The sequence below is a fragment of the Stigmatopora argus genome, chromosome 5 (assembly GCF_051989625.1).
Source record: "Stigmatopora argus isolate UIUO_Sarg chromosome 5, RoL_Sarg_1.0, whole genome shotgun sequence".
NCBI classification, from domain to species: domain Eukaryota; kingdom Metazoa; phylum Chordata; class Actinopteri; order Syngnathiformes; family Syngnathidae; genus Stigmatopora; species Stigmatopora argus.
This window is the reverse complement of record NC_135391.1, coordinates 21,147,937-21,164,354: the sequence shown is the minus strand read 5'-3', so window position 1 is coordinate 21,164,354 and position 16,418 is coordinate 21,147,937. Positions and strand designations below refer to the sequence as shown.

At 45.7% G+C, this 16,418-nt stretch overlaps 1 protein-coding gene across 1 annotated transcript; it reads right to left on the bottom strand.

Moving 5' to 3' along the window:
- Positions 1-424: 424 nt before the first annotated feature.
- Positions 425-5,607, bottom strand: LOC144074929 (protein SET-like). Its single transcript, XM_077601620.1, has 8 exons — positions 5,325-5,607; positions 4,398-4,455; positions 2,011-2,153; positions 1,831-1,934; positions 1,647-1,760; positions 1,309-1,479; positions 1,105-1,236; positions 425-1,041 (listed from the first exon to the last, which is right to left on the bottom strand). The coding sequence occupies exons 1-8, from the start codon at positions 5,395-5,397 to the stop codon at positions 1,018-1,020; spliced, it is 819 nt and encodes a 272-aa protein (XP_077457746.1). The 5' UTR covers positions 5,398-5,607; the 3' UTR covers positions 425-1,017.
- Positions 5,608-16,418: the final 10,811 nt, after the last annotated feature.

Here is a 16,418-nt window from a genome sequence, read left to right as displayed (position 1 = left end):
ACTTGTGGAATAGTTTTAGATCAGTGAAATGTAGCCACACACCCACAATGTAGGGTTTGCTTAGGTTGGTGGAGACCTTTAAGGCAAAAATATATCAATTCCTGAATGTATATATTGAAAGCTTTAAATATAAACTCCACCCTGTACACAAAAAATTATTTAACCCATTTCAAGACAAAAACTTTACACAAGTGTTGCCTCCACAGCCTTCTGCTGAGAGAAGACTGTCTCCAGTCTGCTCATAACCCCAAATCATTCATCAATAGACTTCTCATATCAGAATACTCCCACACGTGTATAGACACATGACCAATTTATTATTGAAACAGGTTTACACTTTGTGAAGTTTCTTTCCCTTCCTATACCTGAGATTTTATATGCCCGGGAAGTGAGCATTTTGGAGGTGAGGGCAAAATGTACACAATTTTTTTCCCATTTTGTTCTTTATTAAAAATGTCATTTCAAATTCCATGGATATCTGTAAAACAATACAATGAAGGAAAAAAAAGTCCCATATAAATGGTTTCAAAATTACCACTCTTGCACCCCACAGTCCACTTGATCCCCTCCCTCTTAAGATGACAGGAATGAGCTTGGGTGGGGGTTGTAATTAATATTTCACCCAAAAAGTTGATGAGGTCTGCTAGTGCTAAGGAGACTACATCTGGCTTCTCACCACGCTTGGAACCCGAGCACGTCTGTAGGAAGTGTCTTCAAATTCTACAAGATTCTATTTTTTGTTTATATGTATCTTCAACAAGAGATGGATCCCAGGTGTTGTGTAAGACGTGTGTACTCAAATGTGGAGACAAAAAAAAGTGCCGTCGGCCTTTACTTATAGAGAAACGGAACCCGCAGATGAAAGAGAAGGCTTCAAAATGTCAAAAATGAAGCAGACGCATGGACTTAAAACAACGACAAAAACGGAACAGCAAAAATAAACCTTTGCTCCTGATGAGTTGATAAAGCAAATGGGGAATAGAAAGGTGAATAATGAGGAGGGCACAACTGGGCTTCTCAGTCATCTTCTGCCTCGTCGTCCTTGGTGTGAAAATCCAAATTAGTCAACAATCACCCACTGACTTCAAAAACACTCTACTCTACCTCGCCATCTTCTCCATCATCATCCTCGTCATCTTCCCCGTCCTCATCCCCCTCCTCATCGATGTCTTCCAGACCTTCCTCATCCTCTTCGTCTTCCTCGCCTTCACCTTCCTCGTCATCCATGTCAGGGACCTATCAACCTTACCATTAAAATCAATCTCTTTTTGGTAACAGCCTGAAAGGATATTTTTAAATGCACATCACCAGGTAGTACTGGAGTGGATTTGGCCAGATGTCATCCTTGATGACTTCGCCCAACTCGTCGGCACCAACATCGGCATGGTCAGTGAACCAGGTGAAGAAACTCTCAGGCTCCTCGTGTTGCCTTTTGCGGCCCGCTTTGTTCTGTGTCTGGCTGGAGCGCTTGGTCAAGTCCTCGGATGCAAAAAAATAAATACATGTATTTAAAAAAAAAAAAAAATCAGAAATATGGGATTTAATCATAGAGCAGCATTTCTTGTAGATCAACTACAAATAATTGATTTTGTTCACCTATACAAGTGACAGTTGATTGCATAATGCCTCTGCACCCGTTGACTTACCTTTCCTGATTTCCATTTGATTTCTGTCGACTTTGAAGAAGGATCGCCACTCTCGTTCAGGTGGAATTCTTTGGAAAGGACTTTGTTTTCAAAGTACGGATTCTCGTCAAAATACTGCAAGAAAAGTGTGGCATTATAGAAACAGCCATTTGGTGTGAATGCATACAATTCCAACCATACTTACAAAATCTATTCTGTAACCTGACTTTATGTCTTCAAACTCGGTCACCTCCACTCGGCTCAGGTAGTGAAGTGCTTCCTCATCCTCCTCCCCCAGTAGGGCAGATACTTTAGGAGACATAAATGCAATGTTACACACAAAACGACATTTGGGTAGCCTGATCACATGACTCTGGATCCTGACCTTGTGGATGGTTGACAAATGTGGTGACCCAAAAGTTGGGGATTTTGGCGATCAATTCCGATCTTTTCTGAAAGAACGGCTGGCGAAGTTTGTTGTATTTCTGTTCTACTTTCAAGATCTCTTCGCTGGCTTGCTCGTTCAACCTGCTCAAACATTAATTCACATCAGAAAAGCAGGTTTAGCACATCAGATGTCTGAACACCCACCCAGGTTTTTTTGTGATGATTTAACCAATTTCTGTAAATGTTAGCCTACAAATATCAAGGCAAATTAAGTTCTTTCATAACTTCATAAGTTTTTATTATATTCTGGTTCTTCGCTACACAGATTGTTTAATTCAAAAAATACAAATTTTGTTGATAGACTTGTGAGGCATTGTAGTACACACTACAGGCAGAGCTGCCAACCTCCTTGGATGGCATGTCGGGAGTACCCTGGGTCCCATTTCCGGAGCTTTATGTTTTAGTCAAGGGTGAATGGGATTTGCGCAAAATCGATATAAAATGTGAAGAAAAATCACATAGGGAAATTTAAATCAAACTGTTATTATTATGTTTTGCATTAATTGAAATTGTGTTTTTGCAAACTATTGAGAAAGTACAGCATTATAAAGCATAAAAAGTGAAAAAAGTATAATTTGTTGATCATTTATTGGCAAATTCAAATTTCCACAATTTTAATTTACGTTTTTCAGGTAGTCCCTTACCCGCACTTGCCTGTTGTCCAATATGCAAATGTCAGTCCTTTTGGAGATGGCTTCAACATGGGATATTTCGTCGAATGCGAACCAATAAACTTCTGTGAGTGTCTGGGTTTCTGAGAAGTTTTGTCCAAATTGCTATCCAATTTGCGCTTATCTTGAGCAGGCATATTGACAAGACTTACCAGTGCTGTGTGCTCCTACTTCCTTTAGAACAACCCCGGAATTGATAGGATGTTTCAAAACAAAAGACTGGTGGTTTAATCAGCCTTAATACTTACTTACCTTATTAAAAAAACAAAAATGTTAAAGTGAGAGTGATAGAAGTACCAATGCAATCGATTGCCACACTGAAGTCGCACAAGCCGAATCATTCGTCAGAACTTGTAACTTGGATGATTCAGAATGTACCCGTTATCGAATTCATTCGGTTTACAGCGCAGTTGAATCAAGATGGCGGAAGCCATAGCGATGGCGTTAATTTAGAGGCATTTAAATTGGAAATTTGGTACTTTTCTGAAATGGCTGCTTCCCCCAAAAATTTTAATTTACAATTTTTGGGATTTTTTCCCCCAAAGTCAGTCATTTCCAGAGTTTATGGTGGTTGTCAGGAGTCCCGGAGTTTGCGTTACTTGTCTGGGGTAAGTTGGCAGCTCTGCACTGGCAACAGAGTAATAAACATCATTAAAAATCAATGGCGACCCGAGTCAAATATTTTTGCATTGCATTTTTATTGTACGGTTCAACAATTAGACTTGGGCTTATAAAATGTTTATGGTTATTTATTTAACATAATACAATCTAGCTTCCACTTCCATTTGGGTGAACTCGCAACACAGCATTTGTTTATTAGAATTTGTTAAAATAATCATACTTTTATAGTATTATTTTGTAGGACATTTACTCGTGGACCTGAACTGAAAAGCTGTAATTGACACTTATCTGAAACTATACACCACTGAAGACAACTTCTAAACATGAACTACATTTGTTCATTACATTTTTGATATTCTATTTTCCCAACATTAAATAACAAAGATCTTGCAATAATTGTTTTAGAAAACAACTTTTAATGACAAATAATTTAAGTCTGAGTTGTGATATGAATTGTGATAGACATAACTTTTTAAACTGAAATAGGCTGGCAGCAAATAATCACTGCCAGGCCTCCCAGTCAAAATGGATTGAAGGTGTAGAGCCAAGTGGTAGTAAAGCTAACCTTGAAATTTTCTAAAAATGAGTGGTGATGCATTTAAGCACATCGTGTGACATCTCGTCAATTTCAGACAATGAAACCCAACCATTATACTACTACTTTTGAGTCATTGTAGTACACACCACGGCAGAATAAAAAATACTACTATTTTTACAGTGATAGATGTAGATTCTTGTCAACCCATACTTTAGGGTATTGTTTAAGTGAGGGGTGGGCAAACCGGCCATCAAGGGACACTGTGGGTGCAGGTTTTTGTTACAACCGATCCAATTCAGACAGTTTAACCAATGGGCATTCTGCTGAAACAAGAAGCACCTGACTGCAATCCACTGATCGAAGTTTTTGGTAATGGTAAGGTATGGCATTAAATAATGATTAAGCACTGAGCATCACAAGTTAAATATTTGACAATATTCTCATTTATATAATTATGTTGGCAATACAAGAAGAACAACAGCTAACTAACATTACCTGTCTATTTCATTTTGAACTTCATCTATGTGTTCAATAGCTTCTTGCTGCTCTTTCTCTGTTGGGGGAAAAAAATTGAACGTTAGAAAAATTAGGCCTTGCAATTGGTTGGTGGAAGGGACGTTTTTTTGTCCATTTACATTAGTAACTGCAATTCTGTAAGTAAAACTTCGACGTCGACGCATGTGATGCTGGCCAGGCATAGGATTGGATTTGCATTCGGACCATTCGCGGGATTTGTTGCTTTATCGCGGCATGTGTAACTCGTTGTTGGCCCCCTCTCTCCTGCCGGTCGCCTCCAAGGCCGCGTGGTTTAAATGTGTTACACACGACGCGACTGTTGTTACGCGACGCAGCTTCGCGAAGCAACCGATAGTCCCGCAAAACTAGTTAGTTCTACTGCTCGTTGTTAAGGGGGTTGAAACGTCACAGTAAAACTTGCTTTGAAACGCAACAAAACAGGTCGTCCGACTCGCGTTAGGTAGCTACTACAACAACAACAACATGCGGGCGCACAGACTCGCCACAAAAAAAATCAAAGCCCCGTCTTCCATCTTGGGGCACACCAAACGTCACAATGGGCTAGGAATCAAAATGGACATGAAAGAAACCGCGCGCAAGTAGAACTCGTGAAGCTAAATGGCCAGCTAACGATGCTAATGGAGGAAAAAGCGGCGCGCGGGGGTGGGGGGGGCAACATGGTAACCCCGTGCACGACAACAGCACCCTAAGCTAACAAATCGAGCTACAGTGCCAGGGAGCGGACAACGCAAGTTTGAATTCAAACAAGACAGCGAGGTGTTGTAAATTAAAAAAAATGATCCACGTGCCGAAAACCACGAGGACACGCATCGAAAACGCGTTGCAGGAAAGATGAGAGTGAGGGGGAAAATGGCGGTGAAACAAGGAGGCCGCCATGGCGCTTACCGGAGGTCTCGTCTCCTCCGGCGTGGTTTGAGTTGAGCTCCTTTTTACTCACTTTTGCCGCCGATGCTGACATGTTTGGTCGTGAGGTGCGCAAATAACAAGCCGGTCGGGGTTGCGGGGGTTTTGTTATCGAAGGAGACAGAAAGCGCGGCTCTATGGGCGTAAAGTTGAGGAGAGACGAGTCGAAAAAAGCCACCAACGTGCTCCCGGCGTGCGCGCCCACACAATGTGAAGGAGCGAGCCCGCACAAAGTAGGGGAAGAGGAGGTGCTGCTGGCTGGGTGGGAGGATCTGATGGGCGGGTCGAGTCACAACGTCGATACGACGATGCTCAATATACTCGAGAGTCAACATCCTGTCTTATGCATATTAAGGAAATTGTGATTTTGCTACGATGACACTTTTACTCAAATGTTGAAAGACAAAATGATGACGGATGAATATAAATTTAAAGGCCGCAGTATTCAGAAGTAAACTATAAACACAATAAGACAGTGTAGGACAGTGCATTCAGTTGCTGTAGCTATAGTGTGACATGTACAAAAAACAAAAACTTCGAAAAAGATGCTTATGTTGGACAATTCTAATCCGTTATTCGTGACTGCAGAGGTATTGCAGGCTATACTTTGCTGTTTTTCAGTGTTTTTCAACAAATGTGTTTATTTAAAAAATTGGATATGTTATTTGTAATTCATTGCAGTGATTCTGACTTCGGTGCAGGTAGTCTGAGTGGAAGTGTGATTGTGATCGTGTTTATCCTTTTAATTGTGTGCAATTGGCTGGCAACCAATCCGGGGTGTGCCTGCTGTCCGTGCTTGCCTGGGACAGGCTCCTGCACACCGTGATCCCTATGTGGATAAGTGGTGGGGAAGATGAATGAATGAAGAAATAAAATTTGTACATAAAATTGCCACAAAACATTTAAAGTCAGTTTTTTTTTTGTTGTTGAAATTTTGCTTAAGATACAATCATACTTGGCAGCCCTGGGGTCCTGGGTTCAAATCCAGGTCATGTCCATCTGTGTGGAGTTTGCTTGTTCTGGGTTTCCTCCGGGTACTCCGGTTTCCTCCCACATTCCAAAAACATACATGGTAGGTGGATTGGACACTCTAAATTGCACTGCGATCGGCTGGCCACCGATTTAGGGTACCCCCCACCTCTGGCCCGGAGACATTTGGGATTGGCTCCAGCAACCCCATGACCCTCGTGAGGATAAAGCGGTTCAGAAAATGAGATGAGACAATCATACTTGGATACTTTAAATTGCCCCCAGGCAATGTTCCGTCTAATTTTTCGTTGGTCTGGGCAGAAAGACAACCTCCTCCCTGAGCGCACTGAGTACCAGAGTGAGCGACATCATCGGTACTCGGATAATTCGCCTAAAGACGTTTTGCCGACGGACGTTTGACAGACGGGCAGGTCGCCGAATGGACATTCCGCCGAACAGAGGTTTCGCCGAAACGTGATTCGCGTGCTCGCCCCGCCCCCGGATCGTGTGTGTACAAGTTTTTCAACATCGGCCCGCGGGCCATATACGGCCCGTTAGGATTTTTAATTCGGCCCGCCGCCGGCGTTGTCCAAATTATAGTAAAAATCAATGATTCATTTCCCTTTGCCGCTCATCACTCTCAATTTATTAGTCTACCATCAATGGCAGCCCGGGAATAAGCACTCTTGGGCGGGCATGGCAGCCCGGGAATAAGCGCTCTTAGGCGGGCATGGCAGCCCGGGAATAAGCACTCTCGGGCGGGCAAATGTAGCAGAACCGAGCCGTAAAATGACAGCAATCGGGTCAAATCCATCTTAAAACAGCATTTAATGATTAAATACAAATACTGGAGCTCTTTGGACATTAGAACCGAGCCCAGGGAAGTGAATTCCTCGGTAAAATGTCGCGATGATGTTGCGATGGAGGCAAAAAAACGTCCATATACGTCCATTCGCCAAACGGCTCAAAATGCTCTCAAATTCGGTCAAATCCAGCTGAAAACAGTGTTTAATGATTAAATACAAATACCAGTATTTGTATTTAATCATTAAACTAACAAATACTAGTATTTGTATTTAATCATTAAACGCTGTTTGAACGAACGTTCATTCGGCGACCTGTCCGTGTGTCAAACGTCTGTCGGCGAAACGTCTTTAGGCGAATCATCCGGTCACGACATCATCATTGCTTGCTATGGGCACACCAGTATCACACCTGCCACAAGCAGGTGCATGTCAATGTTCCCTCTAATTTTTCATGTAAAACATGCAGTAAAACACAAAAAACATAAGAGTGGACAGAGCTACTGCCACTGGCTGCCGCTTAAACGGCCCCATCATGGGGAAAGGGGTAAAAAAAATAAATTACTGCGCGCCATATGATTGCTGCTGCGCAGAGAAGACGAGAGTAGTGCGCAATTGCGCACGCGCGCAGCTTAGAGGGAACATTGCCCCTAGGTATAAGTGTGAGCGTGAATGGTTGTGATTCAGAAAATGAGATGGGAAATACAATCATACTTTATATATCTGTGAAGTGTATGACAATGGTGATACCGTTTTATTCTCTTATCCAGGATGTTCATAGCTGTAATAATTTTTTTCTGCTGTTTAGTCATTCAGAAAATTAGATGAGAATGTATATATATCAGTGGCGGTCCGTGCATTTTCTCGTAGCGCCTTCAACGAATCAATCCAACCCTCAAAAACTATTTTATGGCTATAAAACCTCAACTGCAGCTACAGCTGCGACACATAAAAAATAATCAATAAATCAATGCACAAAAATTGGGTAAAATCCACTTCCTATCAGCATTTAATGATTAAATACAAATACAGGAGATTTTCAGACATTACAACCGGGCCGGGGGGTGATTTTCCCGGGAAACGACAGCGATGAACGTCAATGGCGTACCGGCAAACATTGCCCAAAAATGGGGTAAAATCCAGCCGAAAACAGCATTTTTTTATTAAATACAAATACTGGAGCTTTTTAGACATCAGAACCAGTCCCGGAGTATCATTTCCCCCGGAAAAAGACAGCAATGAACGTCGATACGTCCATATACGTCCATGCGCGAAACGGCAAGAATTGCACTAAAATGGAATAAAATCCACTTCCTAGCAGCATTTATTGATTAAATACAAATACTGGAGCTTTTCAGACATTACAACCGGGCCAGGGGGGTGATTTCCCCGGGAAAAGACAGCGATAGACGTCAATGGCGAAACAGCAAAAATTGCACTAAAATGGGTTAAAATCCACTTCCTAGCAGTATTAAGTGATTTAATACAAACACTGGATCTTAAATACAAACACTGGAGCTTTACAGATATCAGAACCGGGCCCACAATTGAAATATTATTTAGGAATATAGCCATATTTTACTCACCAAAAATCCTTTTTAACTGTACACAATATCCATCCTCCTTTCTATCTTCCTTCTTTTCTATCGCCAACGAAGCTAATTCTGAAAGTCGAGCCTGTCCTGTCGTATTTCTGGCATAATCCGTCTTGAAAATGGCTTTAAATCAACACAACAATATATTTGCTTGTGCAGCTCGCTACAGATAAAGTTTGGTAGCTCTGGCTAATCACTAGCCAATCATAGTTGGTGAAAGCGATGACGTATCCCTACGCCTATGAGAAGGCAATGACGTATCCCTACGCCTGCCACAAGGCATTGTGGTGTTGCCAACTCGAAATCTGATTGGTTAAAGCAACAGTCTTATCGACGCTTGTTTAATGCAGCAGAGCCTGCAGAACTGATTGTGAAGGCCTTGAGGCAGATTTCTGACCCTGGCAACAAATAATGGCTGAAATGTGATTGGTTAAATGCTTCAATATGAAAACACACATCTGGAAGCAGTGCAACCAGGGGGAAAAGCAATGAAAGGAAGCTAACAGACAATTTGGAATTATTTAATAAGTATTGATGGACAAAATATAATATATGATTCAGATATTTCTTGAAGGCCCTGATGGCCCGCCACATATATATATATATATATATATATATATATATATATATATATATATATATATATATATATATATATACATATATATATATATATATATATATATATATATATATATATATATATATATATATATATATATCGAAAAAGCATTGTGGGGTTACCAACTCGAAATCTGATTGGTTAAAAGCAACAGTCTTGTTTAATGCAGCAGAGCCCGCAGAACTGATTGTGAAGGCTTTGAGGCAGATTTCTGATCCTGGCAACAAATAATGGCTGAAATGTGATTGGTTAAATGCTTCAATATGAAAACACATCTGGAAGCAGTGCAACCCGGGGGAAAAGCAATGAAAGGAAGCTAACAGACCATTTGGAATAATACGTATTGATGGACAAAATATAATATATGATTCAGATATTTCTTAGGCCAGCAGAGAAGGCCTTGAAGGCCCTGATGGCCCGCCACTGATATATATATATATATATATATATATATATATGTATATGTATATATGTATGTATATATATGTATATATATATATACATACATATTTGCATATATATATATATATATATATATATATATATATATATATATATACAGTTGTGGTCAAAATTTTACATACACTTTGAAGAACATAATGTCATGGCTCTCTTGAGTTTCCAGTTATTTCTACAACTCTGATTTTTCTCTCTGATTGGAACAGTTACTTCTTTAACACAAAAACATTCATGAAGTTTGGTTCTTGTATGACTTTATTATGGGTGATAAGAAAAAAAGTGATCAAATCTGCTGGGTCAAAAATATACATACAGCAGTGCTAATATTTGGTAACTTGTCCCTTGGCCATTTTCACTTCAATTAGGCGCTTTTGGTAGCCATCCACAAGCTTCTGGCAAGCTTCTGGTTGAATCTTTGACCACTCCTCTTGACAGAATTGGTGCAGTTCAGTTAATTTTGGTGCCTTTCTGACATGGACTTGTTTCTTCAGCATTGTCCAGTTTTCAATGGGGTTTAAGTCAGGACTTCGGGAAGGCCAATCGAAAACCTTAATTCTAGCCTGATTTAGCAATTCCATTACCACTTTTGATGTGTGTTTGCTGTCATTGTCCTGTTGGAAAACACCCAACTGCGCCCAAGACCCAATCTTCGGCCTGATGACTTTAGGTTATCTTGAAGAATTTGAAGGTAATCCTCCTTCTTCATTATCCCATTTACTCTCTGTAAAGCACCAGTTCCATTGGCAGCGAAACAGCTCCGTGGCATAGTACTACCACCACCGTGCTTGACAGTAGGCATGGTGTACTTGGGGTTAAAGGCCTCACCTTTTCTCCTCCAAACATATTGCTGGGCATTGTGGCCAAACAGCTCGATTTTTGTTTCGTCTGACCACAGAACTTTCCTCCAAAAGGTCTTATCTTTGTCCATGTGATCAGCAGCAAACTTCAGTCGAGCCTTAAGGTGCCGCTTTTGGAGGAAGGGCTTCCTTCTTGCACGGCAGCCTCTCAGTCCATGGAGATGCAAAACACACTTGACTGTGGACACTGACACCTGTGTTCCAGCAGCTTCTAATTCTTGGCAGATCTGCTTTTTGGTGATTCTTGGTTGAATCTTCACCCTCCTGACCAGTTTTCTCTCATCAGCAGGTGATAGCTTACGTTTTCTTCCTGATCGTTGCAGTGACAAAACAGTGCCATGCACTTTATACTTACAAACAATTGTTTGCACTGTTGCTCTTGGGACCTGCAGCTGGTTTGGAATGGCTCCAAGTGACTTTCCTGACTTGTTCAAGTCAAGGATTCGCTTTTTCAGATCCATGCTGAGCTCCTTTGACTTTCCCATTGTAGCGTTTGTGGGCGTTTGCATCCAATGAGCCCTATTTAAATGGCCTCAAAGAAGTCACCAGCTGTAGTCACTCATAATCACTGAAAAGAAGTTAAGAGGCCATGCTATGAAGCTCATTTCACTGACACAACTTTCTAAGTCACCAAAATTGCTAATTCGTGTTGTTGTATGTATATTTTTGACCCATCAGATTTGATCACTTTTTCTGTTAACCCATAATAAAGTCATAAAAGAACCAAACTTCATGAATGTTTTTTGTGACAAAGAAGTATCTGTTCCAATCACTCTATCAGAGAAAAATCAGAGTTGTAGAAATAACTGGAAACTCAAGAGAGCCATGACATTATGGTCGTCACAAGTGTATGTAAACTTTTGACCACAACTGTATGTGAAAACATGTAAGTAAAGTATAGATAATAATAGAAGTGATCCTACTTTTTCGATTATGGTGGCCATTGTCAGATAATCTTAAGTAAAAAAAGAATGTTTCAATAGGAAATGTCAAATGATCTAAAGTAAAAAAAAGAATGTTTCAATAGGAAATGTCAAATAATCTTAAGTAAACAAAGAATGTTTCAATACGTGTCATAGAGCCCTTCAATCCACACCACAGCCATGGATCTTTGTCATAGAGCCATGCATCTTTGTCATAGAGACCTTCAATCCGTGTCACAGCCATGCATCTTTGTCATAGAGCCACGCATCTTTGTCATAGAGAATTTGTATCTCATGCAATCTTGCCCTAATTAAACAGTTGATGCAGAAAGAGATTGGTCGGAGATTGGAGAAAGGAGACAGTCGAAGATTGACCAGGAGTCTTATGCAGACTGACTCTGTCTGTTCTCCCTCCGTGCTCTCCTTCTGCAGAAGCTTCAAAATCTCACTCATCTGTCTTGGCGTGCTTACTTGTGTTCGACCTTGTGAATGTTCATAGTGGACCGGACAGCCATTTCTGTTATGGGTTGTAGGCAAAGGACCACGAAGCAGGCAGAAAGACAGCTTTAGTGGCGATGATGTCTCTTTATTGCAATTCACCCTGACAGAGCAAAGGCACGAGGGAGTAGTTTGGCAGTCCGGGAGGCTGATGCGAGGGTCGAGGGCCGTTAGAGGGTTCGATCTGGCTTGCGGGGTTGTTCTGCCCGATGGACACTTTGTAGCTCATTCATAGTGTACATAAAAAATTCAATGCTTACATTTTTTCAACAACAGTGCCAAAAAAGAGCTGTTTGTGAATTGTGTGATCAAATGATACATTTCCTATACACAATCACATTTGCTAATTTGCCCCACTTCCATCAGGAGAAACCGACAAACAAACTACAAGCATTCTGGAAAGTCCCTCAAAATCAATAGGAAATGATCCCAAATTTAACGGAAATGACCTGTAAGTACTCTAAAATGGAAATGAGAAAAACCTCGTTGCCTCCTATTGAACACAATAGATGTCAATTTGGATTGGATTGGATAATTATTCATCCCGTATTCGGGAAAATTCGTTGTTACAGTAGCAAGAGGGTGAGGATGCAGAAATAGGAAAGGCATTATAGACATTAATACATAGGTAATAAGTAAGTTAATAAATAAATACATGAGTCCAAAGGACAGCCCCCAGAACAGAGCTGGCCCTTCTGACCAGCTTATTCAGCCTGTTCCTGTCCCTCCCCGTGCTCCCGCATCCCCAACAGACCACTGCATACAACACTGTAGATGCCACCACAGTGTCGTAAAAAGTCCTCAGCAGGGTCCTGCACACTCCAAAGGACCGTAGACTCCTCAGTAGGTAGAGGCGGCTCTGGCCCCTTTTATACGGGGCATCTATGTTTGTGGACCAGTCTAGTTTGTTGTTGAGGTGAACACCCAGGTACTTCTCCACGATTTCAATGTCTGTACCCTGGATGTTAACCTGAGTGGTCTGTTGAGGATTCCTCCGAAAATCGATAACCATTTTCTTTGTCTTACTGGTGTTGATGTAGAGGTGGTTTTGCCTACACCAGTCAACAAAGGCTGTGATGACTCCCCTGTACTACAGGTTGTTCCCATCCGTCACTCGTCCAACAATAGCGGTGTCATCAGAGAACTTCTGGAGGTGGCAGGTGTCTGTATTATGTTTGAAGTCTGATGTGTAGAGGGAGAAGAGGAGTGGGGAGAGCACTGTGCCTTGTGGGGCCCCCGTGCTGCAAGCTACCACATCAGACGTACAGTCCCGGAGTCTCACATATTGTGGTCTGTCAGTGAGGAAGTCGATGATCCATGCGGCTAGGTGGTTCCTTACTCCAGCCTCTTCCAGTTTCCTTCTCAGTAGGACCGGCTAAATGGTGTTGAACGCACTGGAGAGGTCAAAAACATTCTCAGCGTGCATCCCGTGTTCTCCAGGTGTGAAAGAGACCTGTGCATCAGGTAGGTGGTAGCATCTTCCACACCAATGCCTGGACAATAGGCAAACTGCAGAGGGTCCAGCTCTGCATTCATCAGGGGGCTGAAGTGATGTGTCAGGGATGATTCTCTCCAATGTCTTGATCAGGTGAGAGGTTAATGCTACCTGCCTGAAGTGGTTTGGCTCCCTGGGGTTCGCAGACTTTGGAACTGGAACCACACAGGAAGTTTTCCACAAGGTGGGGACCTTCTGCAGACTGAGGCTGAGGTTGAAAATATGCAGAATCACTTTGCTAAGCTGATCCGCTGTCAGGAGTGGCCCTTTTGGCCCTCCTCGGTTGCCGTCGACACGTACCGGCTGTAGCCAATCCATTGATTTCTTCCGGTTCCTGTATTTAAGTAGCGACGCGTCATCACACGTCGCCGGATCGTTCACTATCGTTCACTGTCGATGACTACCATTGACTGTTGTTAGCGGTTGCTAGCGGTAGCTAGCTGTCGTTATTCTGTTGCCATTCTGTTGCCTCTGTCCGTATGCGTGCCGCATGCGGCCACGTTTGTTTTCCACGTTTTGGTTAATTCATTAAAGGACTCTGTATCACGCTAATGCCTCGTCCTCTCCTGCCTCCTGCATTTGGGTCAACCTACATCCACGGTCGCGTCACACGACGCGGCGCGACCGTAACAGATGCCCACGATCGCGCTCCGTCGACCCAGCGACGCAGCGTGATCATAACAGAACGATCCGGCCATAATGGACCCAGCGGGAGGCTACCCACGCTCGCGCCGACGCGCTCGTCGACGCCAGCCTCCCTCGGCCCCTTTGGAACGCCAAGTTTTTGTCCGTTGGGACACGGACTTTTCTGAAGGTGAGGACGACCGGGGGCTAATAGACTTATATGCTGGATATTGGGACTCCGACCTTTCTGAAGAGGAGGACAGCCAGCGGCTAAGTGAGTTGGATGCTGGAGATTCGGTCTGGGACGGCTATTTTCTTAGCCGATACGGAATCCGATACGCTCCAACTAAAGACGCTGAACGTTATGCCCCACTGGAGAAGGATCGCCATTGCCCCTCCGACTACTCAGACCTGGATTACCCCGCCCAGCATCTGCCAGGTCCGCGGGCCATCTACACAGGACCACCGCGTGGCGGCCGGCGGGGGGGCTCCGGTAGGAGTTTCGACCACCGCCCGTCTTGTTTTTTTGGGGAGGCGCAGCAGCGAGGTCTTTCACCTGGTCGGCTGGCCAGCTACGATGGGCCACCATGTGGTGGCCGGCATGCTGTGACGCCCTCCCGGAGGCGGCGGCGAGCGCCACGTCGCAGGGAGAAGCAGAGGGAGGGCCTGGATGCTCGAGCCCCGGACCAAGCTTCTCGGCCGACCACGCCGCTCCCAGCCCCTCGGCCGACCACGCCGCTCCCAGCTCCTCGGCCGACCACGCCGCTCCCAGCTCCTCGGCCGACCACGCCGCTCCCAGCTCCTTGGCCGACCACGCCGCTCCCAGCTCCTCGGCCGACCACGCCGCTCCCAGCTCCTCGGCCGACCACGCCACTCCCAGCTCCTCGGCCGACCACGCCGCTCCCAGCTCCTCGGCCGACCACGCCGCTCCCAGCTCCGCAAATTCCCGTGCCCAAGCCACGCACAATACTCCCATTGCCACCGGGGTCGCCAGTCGCACCCGTGCCGAAGCCACGAACCAGGCTTCCGGTCCCGGCGGGTCTGCCGAGCTCCGTTCTGCCGAGCTCCGTTCTGCCGAGCTCCGTTCTGCCGAGTTCCAGTATGCCAAGTCCCAGACTGATAAATTTCATCCTTGCCGGTTTCGGCCGGCCCGGTTTCCGCCTCACCCCGGCTGATTTCCTCGAGCCCAGCCCTCTCCCGCCCAGCTCTCTCCCGCCCAGCTCTCTCCCGCCCAGCTCTCTCCCGCCCTGCACTCTCCCGCCCTGCTCTCTCCCGCCCTGCTCTCTCCCGCCCTGCTCTCTCCCGCCCTGCTCTCTCCCGCCCTGCTCTCTCCCGCCCTGCTCTCTCCCGCCCAGCTCTTGCCCGCCCGAAAGTGGCGGCGACGCGCCGGGGCCCCTGGACGAGGGGTTCGGCGAAGGCAAGAGCGACTCTCCGGCGCCCCTGGACGAGGCGGCCGGCGAGGGAGAGAGGGACTCTCCGGCGCCCCTGGACGAGGTGGCCGGCGAGGGAGAGAGGGACTCTCCGGCGCCCCTGGACGAGGGGGCCGGCGAGGGAGAGAGGGACTCTCCGGCGCCCCTGGACGAGGGGGCCGGCGAGGGAGAGAGGGACTCTCCGGCGCCCCTGGACGAGGGGGCCGGCGAGGGAGAGAGGGACTCTCCGGCGCCCCTGGACGAGGGGGCCGGCGAGGGAGAGAGGGACTCTCCGGCGCCCCTGGACGAGGGGGCCGGCGAGGGAGAGAGGGACTCTCCGGCGCCCCTGGACGAGGGGGCCGGCGAGGGAGAGAGTGACTCTCCGGCGCCCCTGGACGAGGGGGCCGGCGAGGGAGAGAGTGACTCTCCGGCGCCCCTGGACGAGGGGGCCGGCGAGGGAGAGAGTGACTCTCCGGCGCCCCTGGACGAGGGGGCCGGCGACGGCGAGAGTGACTCTCCGGCGCCCCTGCGCGAGGGGCCCGGCGACGGCGAGAGTGACCCTCCTGCCCTCCCGACCGAGGGGGCAGGCGACCCCCCGAACAGCCAGGGTAAGGTACCCGACGACCATGCTAAAGTTCCGTTGTCTGTTAAGGGCAGGGGGCTGGGCCAGCACCTAAAGCACCAGCAGGGAGGCCCGCTGGACCGGCAACTCCCACTCCTCTCCAAGCGCCGAGGTCTGCTGGAGAGGCCTCTCCTACGTCTCGTCATCGGCCGGCGCGGACGCCCGCCGGACCGACCCTGCCCACGCCTCGTCATCGGCCG